This window comes from Taudactylus pleione, unplaced genomic scaffold (genome assembly GCF_031769625.1).
Source record: "Taudactylus pleione unplaced genomic scaffold, aTauple2 ptg000086l, whole genome shotgun sequence".
NCBI lineage: Eukaryota > Metazoa > Chordata > Amphibia > Anura > Myobatrachidae > Taudactylus > Taudactylus pleione.
Genome location: NW_028284488.1, coordinates 19,086,801 through 19,107,406, shown reverse-complemented (window position 1 = coordinate 19,107,406; position 20,606 = coordinate 19,086,801). Strand labels below are relative to the sequence as shown.

The window sequence follows — 20,606 nt, the reverse complement described above, 5'->3', positions numbered from 1 at the left end:
CATCTCATTCTTTATAGCCTGTGCTCCTTTTTTCTTTCACTTCTTCACCTTTTTCTCTCTTTCCTCTTGAAATACCAGATGTTCGCCCTTTTGTTTGGTACCCGGCTTGTCTCCTAAACCAATGAATCGGAGTATTGATATAGTTTGTCTTTGCATGTTGGTTTTCTACTATCAGACCGTTCCTTTTTTTTTTTTTTTTTCCATTGTCCTGCTGGTAGTACCCAGTATTAACGTTGCTTTGCACCCCGTGTTTGTATCCTTCGATTTTTTATTAAACATGTATTGCATATAATTACAAAAAAAACATAAATAATATATGCGTGTGTGTATGTATGTACGGTGTATGTATATATATATATATATATATATATATATATATATATATATATATGTGTATGTATGTGTGTATATATAATATACAAACAAGTACACATGTACACTCAGATGAAACTTTATTAGGTACAGTATCCCTTTTTAGTACTGGGTGACGCTGCTAGTCTGCAGATATTGGAAATGTAGAGGAGATATGCTACTCTTCCTGCATGTACACAAAAGTGGTAAGGTGCAGATTTTTATTGAGATATATAAGAATCTGTTAATCTTTGTCCATAGTGAGGCAATTTTATCTGATAACTTTGGTGGGTATAGAGGGTGTCTCCAAACTGGATATAATAGGGAGGGGTTTGTTGCCAATGAAAAGAAGTCTGATGTGTCTCAAGTGGAGATTGTTCGCTTAATTGAGATATAGGCTAATGTTGACCTGTGGATCCTGGTTCCTGGGTAACCATGGGAGGTAGCTAATCCCCGAGTCACAATCCAGAGCATTTCCAATGCCTACCCACATCTTGCTTTATGGCAGATGTGGTAAAACTTTTTAGTAGTAATTTTGCAGAATCAGGAGACCTAAACCACCACTTTCTACTGATTTTTATAAAATTATTCTCAAAGGTCTCTTCTTCCCACCTGCAAGGTCAGTATTTGGGAGATTGGGTACTTTTAGTGCCCTCCCTATCCCCTGACATAGCAAAAAAAATAAAATGTTTGTAGTGCAGTGGCTGAGCGCTGATGTGCTCAGTGACGTCTGCCCCCACCAGCAATAAATACCTATTGGAGGGTCTTGTAAGTGTAAAGGGGGGTATCCACTAGGCGATTTTAGTAAGCGATTGCACGATAACGACATCGTTATCGTGCAATCGCTTGCAAATCACGCATGCATCGGCCATGTTTTGGTCGGAAGCAGCCAGCGATGCACGTGCACGATCCTGTCAGGTTCAGCATGTGCCGGGGATGATGGATGTGCCTGGACTGAACGGGTGAACGTTCAGTCTAGGCACATCGCTAGATATACAAACAAGAGCACAATTGCAATGTCGTAATCGTACTCTCGTTTGTATATCTAGTAGTAGATACCCGCCTTAAGTCTTACTTGTCCTTAGAAATGAACCACTCACTAAGAACAGTTGCAGTAACCATTCAGTCATCTGTATCCTCAGATTTATAGAGGAGAAAAAGCACACCATTAACCGAGGCAATTACTTTTAAAAAGCATTTCTGGAACAAGTGGCTAGCAAGATTTGCAGATGTGACCGTGGTAATATAACTTATTCCTAAATCAGTTACACAATTAGGTTACACAGACATACTCTAGAGTAGAAGCACAAGTAGTGGATGTGTTCCAGGCTAAACTGTATTGAACAGAGCTCAGTATTTCTTGTATTGATTTTGCATGCTTTGTTACTTTCAGCCTCTTGTTAACTTGTTGAAAAGAGCTGTGCAAATGGGTTTTCATAAACTCCAATAATAATGAATTTAATGGATGTTTTAAAGTAAACTGGCTGAAGTATGTATTTTAAGTGACTAAATTTTTTCTTCATTTGTTTTTTTCCCATCACAGGCAGCAGGCTTTATTCCATGTGTTGGCAGCATATTCGTTGTATAACACGGTGAGTGGTGTATACACAGTGGGATGCATTATCCTTCAAATTAGGTGTCTGGTTTTTTAAAGTTATATTAGATAAGTGCTTGTTACACCTCAGGTCTTCTGGGTTTCAGCAAGACACAAAGGTAAATCGTGTATGATGAAAAAAAATCAACACATTTTGCTTTTTGCTATGTGCTTTTAATAATTTTCAGTGGCAAAAGCAGGAATTCTAGAGGGGGGTTTCCAAATGCCTGATTTTAGAGCGAGTGTGGCCAGTCCATGAAGAGGGCAGAATTAGTACTTATCAAGCTTTAATATGTGTCATACAATGTGTATTGTGAGTAATAATTCCAGCATATACGGAACCAGTGATCACAGTAAGCCATTAGATGCGGCAGTAGGGCCATCCTACCTGAGTTGAATGTAATTATTTTAGATGTGGGCACCATTCCAGACTATTGGAGCAAGTCCGGGAGCCTGGAGGAGCAGCAGAAGAACCTAGCACTGCCCTAGACATATATCTACATATTGGTCTCTATAGCAGTGCATCCCTTACAGTGCATGTTTTCCAGATCTCCTAGTTGGTGCACAGGTTATTTATTACTGGCTGATACATGTTTTAAGATCCACAGGTGGTGCTAACTATTTCATTTTAGATACTGAGAAGAACATGCAGCACTATTCTATTACTATTTCTATTGTGGTCATGGTGTGGGCTGGGGAGGAGGGTTTCCAGGCAGACAGAAACCCCCCCTGCGTTTGCCTATGATTTTGTATTAAGACATCCCACCTCCTCAGTTTGAACTTTCAGCAAATTGTATCTGCCCACTGATGGTGAGTCCACACCACTGAACAGCATTCTAATAACCTTATGCTACCGCATACATACTTCATTATAGTATGGCGTTATTTGTCTTATATGCACCAAGTATAGCTCTTAGGAGTAGGTTTACTTAGAGGTTTTGATCCTTTAATGTATAAACGGTAATACTGTACCATACGATGCAAACCAGGCGTGTTTTGGATTTCATATTGCCATTTTAAATTTCAGGGATAAAACTGCAGAAAATCAGCAACTTACTAAACATGCCGCTTAGTAAAGCTAGTCCTTAATGTTCAAAGCCAAAAAGTTCACTTTAATGTTGTCAGACCACAAGTATTACTGCCATATGTCAACAATTGCTATGAGCAAGTTTTTGGTTTTCCTGGCTAGGGCTTCTCCCTTCTGTCCCTTCCAGAAGGCACATTTTTGGAATGCTATAGAGAAGGTTGACCCATGTACGTTATTTTACATTATAGCCATTTAACTTCTGTAACTTGTTCAGCAGAGTTGGCTTCTCAGTACCTTTTTCTGATAAGTACCTTTGTAGTCTGGCAATTAAAATTAGTGGGGCCAGCCTGGTCTAAGAAGTGTGGCTGTTGTGTCATACATTGTGCTTATGTATAGTTGCTTCCCCTGAGCTCAGATTTTATTATTTTCTATAATCATATCTGTGTCTTGGAAACAATTTATAAAGTAGTTAACAACAATGATCCGCAAATTACTTTGACTTGTGGAACCCATAAGTTTAATTTATAAAGCATGCAGGGTAAATGAATGGTAGTTAATAGTACTGATACATGGGAATAAAGCTGCCAAGACATATCTTAAGTTACTGTTATTGTAGTGATTTGTTGGCTATAGCATTTTTTTATTTAAATCTACCGATATGTCGGATCTTTTACTGGCCCAGAGCAATTCCCCAACCTTTCAGTACAGATATCTAGAGGTTTTCTTTTCAACAAAGGCATACAGTATGGTATACAGATGACCCCTGCAATCGACCAGAGTTGAACCCTGGAGCAAGCCAGGTTGATGTGCAGTGTGAACTGTTCCAACCCGGGACTCAGCAAACACCACTAATTCATAGTTGCCTACCCTCCCGCATCCTGCGGGAGACTCCCGATTCCCTGTAGAGTCTCCCGCTGCCCCAGAAAGTTAAAAAAATTCCCCGGATTACCCGACCAATCAGAACAAGGCATACAAATCTGTACTAGTAACTTCCAGCCAATCAACGTGCTGCTTTCATTAATGCGCTCTTCTTAGCGCTACCAGCAGCAGCAGTGTAGTACTAGTGATGAATAACCCTGAAGGTGCTGCAGCTGCCGCCTCCTGTGTGTGCGCGCTGCTCCTAGTGACCCGCCCGCTGGGTGCTGCTGCCTCCTCTCATGTGAGTGCTGCTCTGTGTACATAGCACTGAGTCAGCGGCTCTGCCCACCAGCGCACTGCCTGCCCACCACCAGCGCACTGCCTGTGCATGGTTCTCCGGAAAGACCAATCTCCCTGCAGCATTACTAGGAGAGGTGAGTGACTTTTGCTGATCGTGCTGTGTCATGAGGTGGTGATTAATGTATCCAGCAGCAGGGTTACTTACTGTAACTTCCTTCTCATGTAGGTAGGCGTGCTCATATGGTGCCATGCTTGCTTAGTTAAACTCCCCCATAGTCTTGATAGCAGGAGGGGATGCCCTGCCCATTACACTGGTGCTTGTACCCACTGTAGGAGGCAGATGCTAAACATAATGATATCCATTCATGGGACCTATTAAGTCTATGACAGCCTGTATTTCACAATTGCTGGCTGCTCTTGTAACATATTGATGCAATATAATTCATGCTGCAAATTCTGTTTTTTTAAATCAGGTCTCCGGATGTTTTTCCTAAGTTAGCTATATTATTATTGATTTCAAATAAATTTACAGCGTTTAAGCATACATGGAATATGTGTGTGTGTGGGATATACTTTAAAAAAAAAAAAACCTGAGTGGCAATAGTGACATGGTGGGTGAAGCTAGATATGCCCTTTGGGCTGAACATTACACAACCCTTCGCATGGCACATGCTACTGCTGACTATAATCTCCCTGAAATTAGTTTTTAAAAGTAGGCAAGTATGCACTAATTGGATGTTCCTGGGTCTCACTTGATGTCAGCAGCCAAACACACAGGCAGCACGCTGCAGACTACAGCAGAGGCAGTATTCTGGCAGCTTGGAGGGGGTTAATACCACTACTGTCATTACAGTGAAGGCTAATTGGAGTGATGAAGAAAGCTGCATCATGCTCTTACTGGCTCAATCAAACAGCAGTAAAGCACAAACACTCATGAACTCAGGGCTACATAGTGATAATCCATCAGCCATGATACCTGCAATTCTGTGAGCAGTTCCCACCCCTCCTTTTTGTTCCCTTTTGTGATCTTATCTTTGTGAGCCTGAAAAAGTAAATCTTTAATGACATCCATAGGGTTTTACAGTACATGCCTGACCCGGGGAATAGCCCTGGTCGAAGGTGCAGTGTGAAGGGGGTCTGACCCGGGTCACAGCTGGGTTGGACCAATGTTCAAAATCCCTGGTCAGAGCTGAGTTTGCGATGTGAAAGGGGTATTTCTGATTTAAAATGAGTTCCCTTGAGTACAGATTTGACTTTAGGGAAAAGAAAGTAGTCACATGGTGCTAGGTCTGGCGAGTATGGAGGGTGTTCTAGCACTGCAATCTGTTTCTCAGCCAAACACTGCTTCACAAAGAGAGCTGTGTAGACTGGTGCATTTTTCGTCAACTCTAGCCTCTTTTTTCTGATTCTTTTCCGCAAAGTTGCTAGAACATTTTTGTAGTAATAATTCAACATTTGGATGCTGAGTCGATGGTCAATTCGAACAATTTTCTAAATTTTTTCCACATTTTCATTTGTTTTTGATGTGCAAGGCCTTCCAGGATGTTAATCATCTTCGACATCCTCGCAACAGTCACTTAATCTTTTGTGCCACTTAAACACACGTGCACGTGACATACAATCTGCCCCGTAAGCCTCAGCATATGAAAAGATTTCAATTTAACTAAAAATTTTACATTAACACATTGCTCTACTTTTGAACTAAGCATTTTTATGACGCATGGGAAAAACACAACTTCTTTGAATGCTGTGTGACCCCCAAACTATCTGTGCGAGTGGGGTGAAACTTGGACTATCCCAAAATGGTTTTGCAAGTTCAATGTTCCCCCACTCCCTTTTCACTAAGGCAGTATGGATTATTCTTTACAAGTACAGTCTCGTTATTTAATAGCCACATCTCATATGTTTGCTAAATCAAATCTGAGTCGGAAATCCAGTAACCAGAAAAAATGTTCCTCCACTGACCATAATATATATGAAGCAAGTGCCCGGAATGCAGTGTGAATGAAAACCATGATGTACACTGCTAATAGCACAAATGCTAATGAAAAAAACCTTGCAATGAAACCGTTATAAACCTTGTGACCTTTCTTGCATAGAATGCTTGGCTTCCTTAAAATCATCACCGTTTCCAGTAATCCTCCCTCTCCATTACCCAATCAAGTTATACAGGGTAGACTGGCTGTAGTAGGAAAGTTTTTTAAAACTATTTCTCAAAGGTTGGGCAGTGGCATCACAACAGTGTACTTCATTGCTGGACATTACAGCTTTGTAAACTGGGGTATTTTTTTGAATCACTGACTAGACTCAACAAAAAGAGGGTCTCTTCTGTATTTGCTAGTAGAAATTCTACTATTCACATCTGAATTAGATACCATCATAATCTGACCTAACCTTGAATAAGCTTGCTATTAACAAAACACTTTGGGATAGACTCCCCTGCAAGTAAAGGTGGGTACACACTATACAGATATATCTGCAGAAGATGGTCGTTCATACACACTGAACGGCCATCATCTGCTTGTGCCCTCAAGGTCCCGGCAGCCAGTGGGCGGGTCGTGGGCGTATCCCGCCCCCCTCTTCTCGGCTGCCACTGTGTGTGTACGGGCGGTCTGCAGACCGCCCGTGCACACCTGCTGATGGACCGATATGTCTGCAAACATATCTGTCCATCGGCTGTGCAGCACAGCTAATGCGATATGTTGGTGAATAACGACGTTCACCGACATATCGCGGGTACACACTGGCCAACGTGCAGCAGATATATTGGCCGATCAATTGATCGGCCAATGTATCTGTCAGTGTGTACCCAACATAAGAATACTCAGATGGGGGAGAGATCCCTTGGCATTCATATAATATATACTAGATAAAATGAAAATAAATGTACTTATATTATGTTTGAAAAGAAACTATATGTTAAAAATAGGATGACCATCAGTACACTGCAGGGCACTTTGCTGATGCCCAATGAAAGAGTCTTAAGACCACATTCAGAACATAAAAAGAATGGGAGTATTAATGGAATAGAAATATGAAGAAGTGTGCAAATTGTGTGGTATATAGTGAATGGTGAACCACATTATATGTACTATAATGATACAAAGAGATAACAATATAAATTATTTACAAATAATGGGGCAGATGTATGAAGCTCTGGGAAGTGATAAAGTGGAGAATTATAAATGACCAGCAACTCAGCTCCCAACTGTCATTTTTCAAACACGTGCCCTTCTGCTCCACAGGAGGTTTCTGTCCTCCCTGAGCTCGCCTTAGGACACCTGCGTTACGGTTTGACAGGTGTACATGACAGTTAGGAGCTGAGTGGCTGGTCGTTTTGCACTTTATCACTTTCCAGAGCTTCATACATCTGTCCCAATAGAACTTAAATTGGATACATACAAAGTAAAAAAGGACTAGGAATGTAATGAAGTAGGAAGACACATTCACAGTACATTGAAACACTAATAAAATTGGCATTCATACATTTTATTAATTATTAGTAGTAAATAGGCATTTAGTAAACAAATACTGATTAGTATAAAAATTGCACTCTGATAATTTGTAGCAGATAAGTGTGTAGAATACTGCATGTAAATTAAGATGCCAACATGCAGAAAGTATTCAGAAAACGTGTGCTTTAATCAATAATGAAATCATCTATCTACATAATATGAAAAGGTATATACTGTTCCAAATAAGGGACCTATGCGCTAGGAAAGTAATCCCAAATGGTAGACTATAATAAGTCCCACAGGAGAGACATAGAGAATATGCATGTGCTGGTGGAGTCTCTAAAGAATACCTCAAGGACCTAGTCCAGTGTAGCATTGTTATGGCCGGAATGACGTAGTACTCATGGGTACTGTCAATTAATATAGTGCAAAGAGGCAGGTCTGGCAAAGTTGTCACAGTCCAATAGCCGGACAGGACTCCGGCATGCTGAAGTGTTAGAGCTATCTCCTAAGCGGGCCCTGTAAACACATCTGGCACTGCAGTGTTCCTTCTCACCGGCTAGAGAAAAGAGTTCCTCCATGATACAAGAAAAACTAGTAGCCTTGAAGGTACACACAGAGGAGTCCACTTAACCTCTTGTAATTCCAGAAAGCAGGTTAACCATTTTGTTCAGTAATTGAACTGTAAGACATGAATACATATAGAGCAAAGGTATTCATTTTTTCTGAAGGTTTGTCAGTTTAAAGCAGATTTACAGATTGTGGCACAGAATAATTAATCACGTAAGTCTTAAGTGATACCGTATATACTCGAGTATAAGTCGACCCGAATATAAGCCGAGGTATCTAATTTTACCACAAAAAACTGGGAAAACTTATTGACTCGAATATAAGCCTAGGGTGGGAAATGCAGCAGCTACTGGTAGTAATCCCTCCCCTGGTACTGCCCCCAATAGTAATATTCCCCCTCTGGTAGTGCCCCCATTAGTAATATTCCCCCTTTGGTAGTGCCCCCAGCAGTAATACCCCCCTGGTACTGCCCCCAGTAGTAATACCCCCCCTGGTAGTGCCCCCAGTAGCAATATCCCTCCCTGGTAGTGCCCCCAGTATTAATCCCCCCCAGGTACTGCCCCAGTAGTAATCCCCCCTGGTACTGCCCCCAGTAGTAATACCCCCCTGGTACTGCCCCCAGTAGTAATACCCTCCTGGTAGTGCCCCCAGTAGTAATATCCCTCCTGGTAGTGCCCCCAGTAGTAATACCCCCCCTGGTAGTGCCCCCAGTATTAATCCCCCCCTGGTACTGCCCCAGTAGTAATACCCCCCTGGTAGTGCCCCCAGTAGTATTAATCCTCCCCTGGTAGTGCCCCCAGTAGTAATCCCCCCCCTGGTACTGCCCCCAGTAGAGAGATGTAATATATAAAAATAAAAACACTTACCTGAAACCCCGCTCCTGGTCCCGATGCTGCTACTGGATCCTCCGGCCGCTTTGCATTATGGGAGAGACGTTGTCATGACGACGTCTCTCCCATTACCCACTGCGGGAGCCGGAAGATGGCTCCCGCAGTGGGAGCAGCAGCAGCCGATGAGACTCTGACAGACTCCGGCGGCTGTGTGTTTGTGCTGTGTAGTGCTGACCGAACTCTGTCCGGTCAGCGCTACACAAGCGGTGCAGCTGTGTTACAGAGACACAGTCTGCACCGCTGCCCGCATGGTACGCTACTCAGCTGCGTACCATGCGGGCATGACTCGAGTATAAGCCGAGGGGGTGCTTTTTCAGCACAAAAAATGTGCTGAAAAACTCGGCTTATACTCGAGTATATACGGTAAATTATTTTGTGCCACAATCTGTAAAACACTCTACTTGGAAATATTCAGACAGTCCATTCACACTCTTTACTGTGCTTGCACTGTCATCAAGAAATTGGATTTGTTACTAAAATATAACTTGGTTATGTCTTTAGTAAAATGTTATGTTTAGATTTAAGAGAACTTCTGTAAACCCCCTATAAATTTATGCAAATAGTGAAGTATCCTTTAATAATGGTATACTGTTGAAGTTGTAAATAAAGTAGGTAGGTTTGCAACATTTGACACTGGAATGAAAGGTTATTATTGGTTATGCAATTTGGAATATCTATGATGGCATTTGCATTCTGTAATACTAGTAATAAGATATAAACAGATGTAATACAAGTCACGTTATTATTATGACCACCAGCTAATAGCCAGAGTAACCGCCGTGTACAGCACGGACAGCAGCTAGATGGACTGGGAATGACTCAAGGTGGTCCCACAGATGCTCTGTTGGGTTCAAGTCCGGGGAATTAGGGGGCCAGGGAAGTACTTGGAATTCTTGGTCATGCTCGTCCAACCACTGTCGGACATTTCTAGCCGTGTGACATGTCACATTGTTTTTCTAGAAGATCCCATCCGCCTTAGGGAAGACAATCGGCATGTATGGGTGTACATGTCCTGCATGGATGGATTCATAACCAAATCGCTTGAGGGTGCCTTCCACATGGATGAGTGGGCCCAGGGAATGCCATGAAAACATTCCCCAGACCATAATGCTCTCACTACCAGCTTGTGTTCTTCCAGCACAGGATGCAGGGTGTTTGTTCTCCGATGTTTCTCGCCTGACACGCCAACGTCCATTCATTCGATGAAGCAGAAAACGTGACTCATTGGAGAAGGCAACCCCTCACCAATCAGCGGAGGTCCAATTCCGATATAGGCATGAAAGTTTAACCCAAAATTGTATAAGGTGGCGCTAAAGGACACAAAACATTCAGATAATAAAATATCCTATTTTAATCATGATATCACAGTAAATAAAATACAATCTAAAAATGACATTAGGACATATCCATATAAAAGAGGAAAGAAATTCCTCACTATGACTCAAATAATGTACTGAATTGGCACAAAATCCTATGTGTACAAGAAAATAAAACAACAATGTGTCACATAAAAAGCTACAATACAATGTTGCAGTAGTGTTAGTGCACAGATGTTTTAAAGTTCCAATAAAGTGGATTTAGAAATGCGTTTTGCATATATTCAGTGTATCAATGGAATTCCATATACCCACAGTCCTGGGAAAAAGAGAAAAAACAATATATAAGAGGCACCTCTTTATGGCTGATGTTAAAGAAGTAGGCGTGCTACTGTATCCGTGTAATATCTATTAGGTATCAATCCCAATGTACTCCAGCAGTGTGCCAAGTCGTAGGCACTGTATGTTCAGTGCTGGCTCTGTGCTACGGAGCACAGTAAGCTCCAACAATAAGCCATTGTCTGTAGCAGATGTTAAAGTAAAGTCTGTGACAGAGCTTACTCACAGTCACACATGGGACGAAGGCACAATAGCCAGCGCGAGTCGTCCGGCTCCACTCCTAGCCGCAGGGACGCGCCGCCTCCAATGCAGCAGCCGTGCACGGCAGACAACGCCCAGGTGGAATGGGGCAAGAGCTGAGAGTCTCAAAGGAGTAGCACCTCTGCGTCCTTGGGGTAAATGCCCAGCGTATGGCACAAAGCAAATGGTTTCCCAGGTTTGTAGAGTAGCTTAATAACAAGCTACTTCTGTATCCTTCAACATGTTTCTCCTCACTGGGAGGCTTTTTCAAAAAGGCAGAAGTAGCCTGTAGATTGACTAGCTTGCTTTAAATAACAATACCAATTAGTGAGTATAGGTTTGTTTAATTACTTCATCAATTGAGGCAAGCACAATAGTGTGCTTTCAACCTAGAAAAAACATCTCTCTCAAATCAATATTTTATAAGGTGTATATTCACAAAGTCATAGTACTTACACTTATAGCAAATGTGTTCTATATCTATATCAAATTGTCATCATAATAAGACCTTTATTATATACACATATACAAAGATCTTATTAACATTTATACATATATATAAATGTATACGTATACATGCATACATATACACACAATGAATCCGACGTGCTTAACTTATCATTCAATATACCATAATAGTGAATAAATTCTATTAAATGGGGTAAAAACCCATAAATACATGTAGAAGTTCAGGGGTAAGGTGTGGGATCCTAATAGAAATACATTTAGCCCCTTATGTGTTTAAGTGGACACAGCATTCTAACTAGTAAAGCTAATCAAAAAATTAGCAGCTATACAGAGGTGATCAGGATGACAGAGCTATAAAGAGTCAGATCTAAATATCGATCATAGACAGGGAAGATGAGAAAAGAGATTTATTTCTGAAAAGGGCTAGTAGGAAGTTGTAACAAGAAGACACTAATGGCAAAATCTATAGTTCTCATCATATGGAGAGTTCTATCAAGTCAAGGAAAAGCATATATGGATCTAACCAAAAAATCCAGTCTGTTATCAAATAAACTCCAGACCTATCGTTTTGTTTAATCCTTATGGTTTAAGCGATTGTAATTTCAATGTCCATGCTGCTTCTTGCCGACACAGGGCTCTAAATCTATCTCCCCCTGTACTAGTAACTGGAATTTGTTCAATACCAATAACCCTTAGACTGGACGGGTTCCCCTCATGCTGTTCCAAAAAATGGCGAGGAACACTATGATTAGTACATTTATTGAGAATATTTCTTCTATGTTCCATAAATCTACACTTCAAGCTACGTGTAGTACGTCCTCTATGTACTTAGTACATAGAGCAAGAACAGTATAGTAAATAGATCACAAAACAGGAGTTGCAGTTACTAAATGATTTAATCTTAAATTCCTTTTTGGATTGAGATGAAAATACGACGTGCAGACAATGTCCTGTACCACCTCAACTGAAATATCTAAAAAATTAATGTGAATGTGAGTGCAAGTGAAAGACAACCCAAATGTGTCAGAGTTTAAATAACTCATGAAGTGAGAAACTGATAAAATCATTCCTATCCCAAGTGAAAAACAGGTCGTTGATATAGCGACAATATAGGACTAGATTCGCACCAGATGGACCGTCCTATATGAGTTGATGTTCCAGGTGGCCCATATATAAATTCGCAAAACTCTGTGCAAATCTAGTCCCCATCTCAGTACCGAGGACCTGCAAATAGTGCACGTGATCAAACAAAAATAATTGAGGGTGAGAATAAATGTGATAGAGGATATGATAAACAATCGCTGTCTTTAAGAGATCCCACCATCCTTATGTAAAAACATATCTACAGTCTCTATGCCTTTTGGTATGAAGAATGTTAGTGTATAGTGATTGATAATCACAGGTGACTAGTAAATAATTGGGTTTCCATTTGATGCCTTCAATCAAATTGATAAACTGTAGTATCACGGATGCAATATCTCAGAGAGACAGCAAGTGGTTGCAGAAAAAAATCAACATAAGCTGAAAGATTGGACGTGAGACCCCCTATCCCAGAAATAATAGGGCGCCCAGGTAGGGTTGTGAAGTGTCTTGTGAATTTTAGGGAGGTGATAATATACCGGAGTGATAGGGTGCAGGGGGTACAGGACATTGAATTCTTCTTTAGTCAACACACCGTCCGCAGTTGCCATCAAGAATTTTATAAAATGAGGTATCCAATGGTTGTCTTTGGTCCGCTTGAACATAGACTGAGGTATTTTGCACTACAACTCCTGCCCCCTTATCTGATGGTTTTATCATAATAAGGGGATCATTGGAGAGGCATTTAAGTGCTAATCTTTCTCTGTTATCTAGATTGAACTGGTGAGGGGATATTTTATTGTCGCATAATTTGCGAAAGCTTTCTAAGGTGGTATAATAAAAAGTATCTATTGCACTGCTTTTATGCTGAATGGGAAAGAACTGAGATTTTTTCCTAAACTTAGAGGACTTCACAGAGCTAGCATTATTGATGTCAAATACCCGTATTACTTCTACGAGATCCTCCTCCCCTATGTTACCATTTTCAACCAATAAGCTGTTTAAAATATCTATGCCCTGTTGGTCACTATGATCTAATATAATGGGATCTCCCTCTATAGCTGCTCTGAACAGGTTTTTATTAGCAAAATATATCTTTCTACAGAGTCCTCTCACATAGCGGTTCAATTCCACAAAGATTTCAAAGAAATTGGGTTGTGTAGTGGGAGAAAAGTTTAAACCTCTAGATAATACTTTCATTTCCTCATCAGTTAAAAGTTTTTGAGGAGAGGTTAAACACTCCTCTGGGTGTTAATGGAGTCTCTGATTTTTTTCCTTTTCCTCTCCGTCTACCTCTAAGTCTGGATCTCTGATTCTTTTTGGTGATTGGAATAGTGATGAATAGCGGTTTTTTACTTCCAATGGGTTTGTGGTTCTCATATAATAGTCTCTTATTTCTGATCTTCGTCTCTCTAAAAAAGACAAATGTGGTCTTCTAGATTGTTCCTGATTATTAGGTGGTTCAGTTGTCATTTTCCTAATGGTTTTTGGTCTAACATCCTACCATTTTGGTGTATATTTTGGAGAAATCCTCCTGTTAGGGGGTGTATTGTATCTCTCTTATTAGAGGACTTGTTTGAAATATAGTTGGCCTTTGCTACGGAGTCATTTACATGTCTACTCCCACTATTATTATGGAATCCGTGTCTCGATCTCTGGTCTAGGCCTCCCTGGTCGGTTGCGATAGGTTCAACCTTGTTAGTGTTATAATCTACCAGATCCCTCCTAAATTTCCTCTTTTCTTTCAATAATCTCTTTCTCATACTGATCTAATCTAGTGTTAGTCAGTGTTTCCCTGCATTAACCTGCTGTTCCTCTCTATATATTAACAATTTGTCTTGGATCTGTTTGATTTCACCCTCTATATCTTTCAGTTTATTCTCTCTGTATTCAACCAATAATTGCATGAGGGAAATAGAGCAATCATCTAAAATTTTTTCCCACTTTTCTAACAATACTGGATCTTCACTAAAAGAAAGGGCCTTTAAATATCCTAAGCCCACGAGGGATAGTTTTGTGTTCTATATATTTCAATAAGGAAGTTTAATCCCAACAGTGTCTTGCCTCTGCTTTTAAAAGTTCCTCTAATCTATTAAAATACATAAAATTATCATCATGAGTACCATGAAGCCTTTTCCGCCGATGCACGTAGGTGCAGTGACCAAACGTTTGCTTCGGAGCCCCATACACAGCAGGGTTCGCTGAACTGTCATTTTAGACACATGTCTGGTGGCCCCCAGGTTCATTTTGATGGTGTGCTGCTCCACTGTAGCGTGTCGGTCGGCCCTTATGCAACTTCGTAGGCGATGTTCACCTCATCATTCACTAGCTGCAAGTGGACATCTCAGTTGTTTGAAAATCAAACTTGGCATAGGCATAAAGACGCAGCCAAGTCTGTGGCAATAGTTGAGTCCGGGTCTGCGTCCATCTCTGAATGTATGATAAAATCTTTATGGCTGCTGGTGTCATACTCGGACCCATTTTGGCATCTACTTGGGTTAGTAAGGTTATTTAGCGCTAGGCTAGCTATTTGGATGAGGGCATGAGTTTGTGGTTAACCAGACCAGAATTATCCCTGGTTGATCTTGTGAGTGATGTTTCCGCCTAAGTGGGTGAGACAGCAATTGATGCTGTTCATCTCTGAATCAGGTCCCTAGTACACTATGTGTGAACGAAGTTTCCGGAGGTCCAGATATTTTTGCAGGGGGTACTACATGCACAGCCCCCGTATTTTCCTCCGGTAGTTCCATGGTATTTGAGCTTGGTTTTGCCGACTTTAGAGGCTTCTCTCTTTCAATCTTTGCATTCAGTCAACTTGAAGATGGTAACCTAAAAAGTGGTGTTTCTGCTGGCCATTTCTTCTTCTCGTAGGGTCTCGTAGTTCTGTGTCCTGTCATGTCTATTGCCCTCTCTGGTTTTTGGTCAGAATATGGCAATAGTTAGGATTAGGTCTTCTTTTCAGCCCAAGGTGGTTTCAAGATTCCACATTACCTAGGAGTTTGTAGTTCCCACTTTCTCAAGAAGGTATCTGGATGAAGGGGAGTCCTTTCATACTTTGGCTATTTTGAAAGCACTGAAGATTTGTGTTGACAGGAGAAACTATTAGTTGAATAGATAGTCTTTTTGTTATATATAATTTTTGGAAAAGCGGCTGCTGGTCAGCCACTAAGCAAACTATTGCTCATTGTATTACCTAAGTAATTTGTCAGGCCCAAGTTGGTGCAGGGGTTCCAGTTCTGGAAAGCTTAAGGGCCCATTGTACTAGGTCAGTGTTGAACAGTTGTGTAGAGTGGCGACTTGGTCATCTATACATACTATCATGAAATTTTACAGATTTGACACTACTAGCTTCGGGCAGAAAGTGCTTTGCACTGCCTAAGATCGTTCCAACCCTTAGGGACTGCTTTGGGACATTTCCAGTGCCCCCCAATGGAAGTAAAACCCTTACTTTGATTCCATGTTGTATAATATGTTCCTCTTTGCTCCATCTTTTTTGTGCTTTGTTATTCAAAAACAAATATCATTATGACTGTATTGGATATTGTGGAAGAGCTGCCTGAGTTTCAGTGCCAAATTTGTAGGTGCCCAGCTTCCCTACCCACTCACTCACTCACTTTAAGTTGATCTTTTAAAGTGTCCCCCATGGAATCGGAGAAAGGAATTTAGTTAAGTAAAAAGTCTGTCATATAATCTGATAACCTGCAGTGTGTAGTAAATATGCTACAATAAATGTTTAGACTTTTATTGTTGATATGGATTTTCATTATATTTAAATGGACATGGTTATGATCAACCCTATATAGGTTAAGAATTTGTGTATTACTTATGAAGAATCACTACGCATGCTATTGACACGGGTCCTGTTTGTTGAGGAAGAGAGTAGCGCACAGATTCTGGTTTGTGGGGGCAGTGAGAGTGGAACTCAGCTGAGATAGTATGCACGGCTACATGTTTTCTTATGATTTCTTGTTAGGGGAATATAGAGATTTTATGAATGAGTGACTTATTTTTACATCTACCTCCTTTACCCTGCATTTGTCACAGAATTCATCAGGCATGAGTTACTTTCTAAAATGATCTTACAATTTAGTTGTCACAAATCCCGAATGGATATTGCGGATGCTGACCCGTACTAAGCGATTGGTTTTCACCAGGGACCCCTGCAATGAGATTTAGGCTTAAATGCGCATGACATGCAGGTTGCTGCACCTTGCCTGGGTTCACAAGTATGGGGTTGGTTGCCACGGTAGCTGGAACCAAACTGGACACTGGAGTGTGCAGAGATATAGTCGACAGAACAGGCCAGAACCAGGCGGATAAGCACGGTACCAGGGAGCAGACAAACAAGTTGCAGAATTACCAAAGTCAGAACCAGAAATCGCCAAACGCAGTACCAGGGATTAAACAGAATCAGGTCACAGGAAAAGCCGATGTGAGGAACATAAAAACAGGAATTGTAGTCACAATGAGTACAAACGCGGGAGTAAGGTAATGAAGCCAAACTTCTTTTATAGGATGGGCACTTGAATTTGGCGCCAAACATGCATCATGTGTTGATGCTACTGGCCCTTCAAAGTTTAAATTGAATGTCGCGCGCTTACCTATGGAAGACGCAAACCTATGTCATTCACTAGGGGGTGCAACCACCGTGGAGAAGACGGATGGACGGGATTCATGACAGTCCGCACCTCAGAACAGGGAACCCAGTAACTCCTGGGCTCCGGTGCGCTGTGACACTAGTTTTTGATGCCTGGGACATCTTTGCATATTACATTTGTGAATATTCTTGGATGTTGTTCCATGTATCTGTAAATTTTATTGCCAGCTTTTTCATATTAGTTGATATGCATTTTTTGATTCACAGTAAAAGGAAATGGAATTAAATTAGTTGCTGAAAGCGGAACCTGATGTTTTATCATAGTTTTTTTTTTTTTTTTTTTAATGGAACTAATGTGAGTTTTTAAGAGGCCTAATTGTACCTAGTGATGAATATCCCTGTTCATCAGCATTAAATTACAGTTGGAGCACAGAAGGTGGTTGCTGGAAAATATACTCACATACTGAAGAATAAGAACAGGTGGCAGGGGTAGAAGGTTCTGATAATTTTCTAATCACCAACATGAAGCCTCTATATATAGATTACTGTACCTGGGTTTCTAAGGTCTTGCAGGTCCCTTCTTCTGTGTTAATAACAGTGGTATTGCCATCTCCTGTACAGGAACATCTGTGTGTAATTATCATGTTGGTCACAATGCACAGAGAATTTACACTGCTCAGGGAGCACTGCACATGTTAGAGCTCTGTACAACCAGATGGTAATTCAGTGTATGCGAGAAATCTCTTGGCAAAAGTTCTGCATGGTGTCAAATCCAGTCTTGTTAACCCCCTGATCCTGGCAATGTTTTGAAAGCCTATGTATCTTCAGTGTCTACAGTTAATGCTAAATCTTTAAATATATAGAACATTAGTGGATGTACTTGACGCTGCCTGGGTCATTTCTTCATTTTCTTTTTTTCATTAGAACTGTGTTAACTGAATGATCATTTTAAAATGTTTGACAATTTTTACAAATGTTTTAAATAAAAAAGGAAGCAGCCCCAGAGTGCTGCTTCGTAGAGACTCTTTTAAAGCCCATTCTACCTGTTGCTGTGAGCAGACCAGCAACAGTAGTGGGATCACAACTAAGAGGGGAATCAATTAGAGGCCAAAAGCCATATTCGCCTGTTTTTTTGTAAAAAATTAGCCAAATTCAATTCGAGGACAATTTCGCCTAAGTGGAAACAATTCTCCAAAAATTATTCTCCAATCAATAGCTGGTGAAAAGAAATGCAAAATCTTTATTTTGTGGTGCAAACGTGGGGAAACAACTCAGACCCCTTGGGACAGCCCCCCAAAGGACAAATACGCAAAAAAACAGACTAAAACCTAAGAACACCCCAAAAAAGACATGTCATTTTTGGGGTGAAAATGTAAAAAGTGGGGGGATAAACATTAAAAGTAGCGAAAAAGACTTCTTGGGGTCCACAAGTATGGGTCAGGTGTTTTTGGGATTGCAGGTGCATGCAGCAGGTGGATTTTTCACTTTTTTTTAAATGTTCACTTTAGAGACATAAAAACATGCTTGCACCCATTTTCAAGCACCCCAAATTTGACAGGACTACTTATTTTCACCAAAAAATACAGCTTTATGCCATTCTTCACCACTTTTACAAAGACGCTAAAAGCAAGCAATTTACACAACTTAAGTACGCAAAATAGTTTTATTAGGGCTATTAGTACACATCTATATTGATTCCCTATGTTAGAGCATCTTTTTCTGGGGTACAGACTGATTTCCCCAATTCTTTCAGTACTTTTCACCTGTTCCGCATTCGCCTATTTCCGTTTTTGCCTGTTTTGCAATTGAATTAGGCGAAAAGCGGGGACGAGCACGGAATAAATTCGCCTCTGAAACAGGCGAATATAGCGAACAGTCGGACAGGCGAAAACTTCGCCTCTAATTGAATATGGCTCTAAATCACAAAAACTCCCACAGGCTTATAGCTGCCCCTTCTGAGATTTCACCCTGTATTGTCAAAGGCTTAAGAAAAATACTCTGCTCGCTGTAACAGTGGTTCAATAGTGCACTGTTACATACATACTTTTACTGCACAGCTATGTGAAAGACTGAAATCCAGTTTTTGGAAGTGTGTGGTTGCAGTTGTTGCTGCTAAAGGTGGCACAACCAGTTATTAAGTTTAGTGGGGCAAATAATTTTTCACATGGGTGATGATAAAGGTGTTGGATAACTTTTTCCTTCAATAAATGAATTGTTCATCTAAAAACTGTATTTTGTGTTTACTCAGGTTGTCTTCGTCTTATATAGTGTTATATATATAGTGTTCACTGTCGAAGCTGGATGATTGGCTGAGACCAAATTTTAAATTAATATCTGGCGATGCCATTTTGTGTCACCCCTGACGACGCCATCTTGCGCCGTCAGCACGGAACCATTGTGTACGATGCTATATTTGATTATTAGCGTCGTGCGTCTGCTTTGCTGCCGCTTATTGTTGAAAGTCCTACTATAACCTATATGCACATTAAATAATACATATAAAATATACAAGACGCACAACGCACAGTTGTGCTGTTTATCGAAGCACAGATAAGCACAAAACATATAGACGCACAACACATACTAGCAACTTTACACAATATTCTCACTCTCACACATGCAATCTCTTATAAAAAGGTTCCCAAGCATTAAGCTTAATGTTAGAGGTTTTATTAGCTAATACTTATGTTATGAAATGTAAAGTATATGCTGTTTAAGGTATAGAGACTAGGAGACAAGTCATGTTTGGTACCATTCTGAATCACTGTTTATTTGCAGATCTCCGGTTCTATCGGCAAGGAGATCGCATCATGCATCTGCAAGTTATGAATTATATGAAGTTAGTGGTTAGAATGTAAATCTGTATGCAGTGTCTTTTACTAGTTTAAACCAGTTCTTCAGCGGGAAAGACACACAAAGCCGTTGGAGGGCTGAACTATCACTGGACAAACTGACCTACGACCTGCAACGTACCAGAAGAACCAAGAGCAAGAACCAATGGAATTATGCCAGCTCGTTTCTATGGTATTGTCCACTCTCTGTAAGATATATAAATTAGCTCTCTTGGTCCTATATTCAGTCATCTTCTTTCTTTCGTTGACGGAGGCTTCTCGTTTGATGCCGGGAAATCTGGATCCAGAGCGCTAGCGTATGTATCGGCTGTACCTTTGTATTTGATTATCTTTTGCGCTAATTGTTTTAGATCAAAGTGTGTAACTTTCTTTTTATTGCAATAAGAATTTTGTGCTTTGGAACCACAATATCAGTCTGGAAAGCAATTATTTCTGTTTAGCAATTTAGAGGTATTAATATCACTATAGGTCTGCACCGGACATAGAGAAAGAGCACTCTGGTGCGTGCCTGAAAAGGGGGCGTGGCAACAAGAAAAGAGTGCGTGTCTTTAAGAACCCCCCTCTTTTCATCACTCTTGTGGATGTGCCCGGCACTTACGGACAGTACTCCATTGTAACACTGTTTCATTTATCAAAAATACAGCCATGATGCTGTAACAACACTTGTGG

General features: G+C 40.7%; 1 protein-coding gene across 2 annotated transcripts in view; it reads left to right on the top strand.

The window, feature by feature from the left end:
• Nucleotides 1-20,606, top strand: part of USP6NL (USP6 N-terminal like) — a 241,838-nt gene that overhangs the window by 161,891 nt on the left and 59,341 nt on the right. For both annotated transcript variants that reach the window (XM_088468752.1, XM_088468751.1), the window contains exon 8: nt 1,895-1,943. In XM_088468752.1, the coding sequence (XP_088324878.1) occupies nt 1,895-1,943 (49 nt within the window). The remainder of the gene's footprint in view (nt 1-1,894; nt 1,944-20,606) is intronic.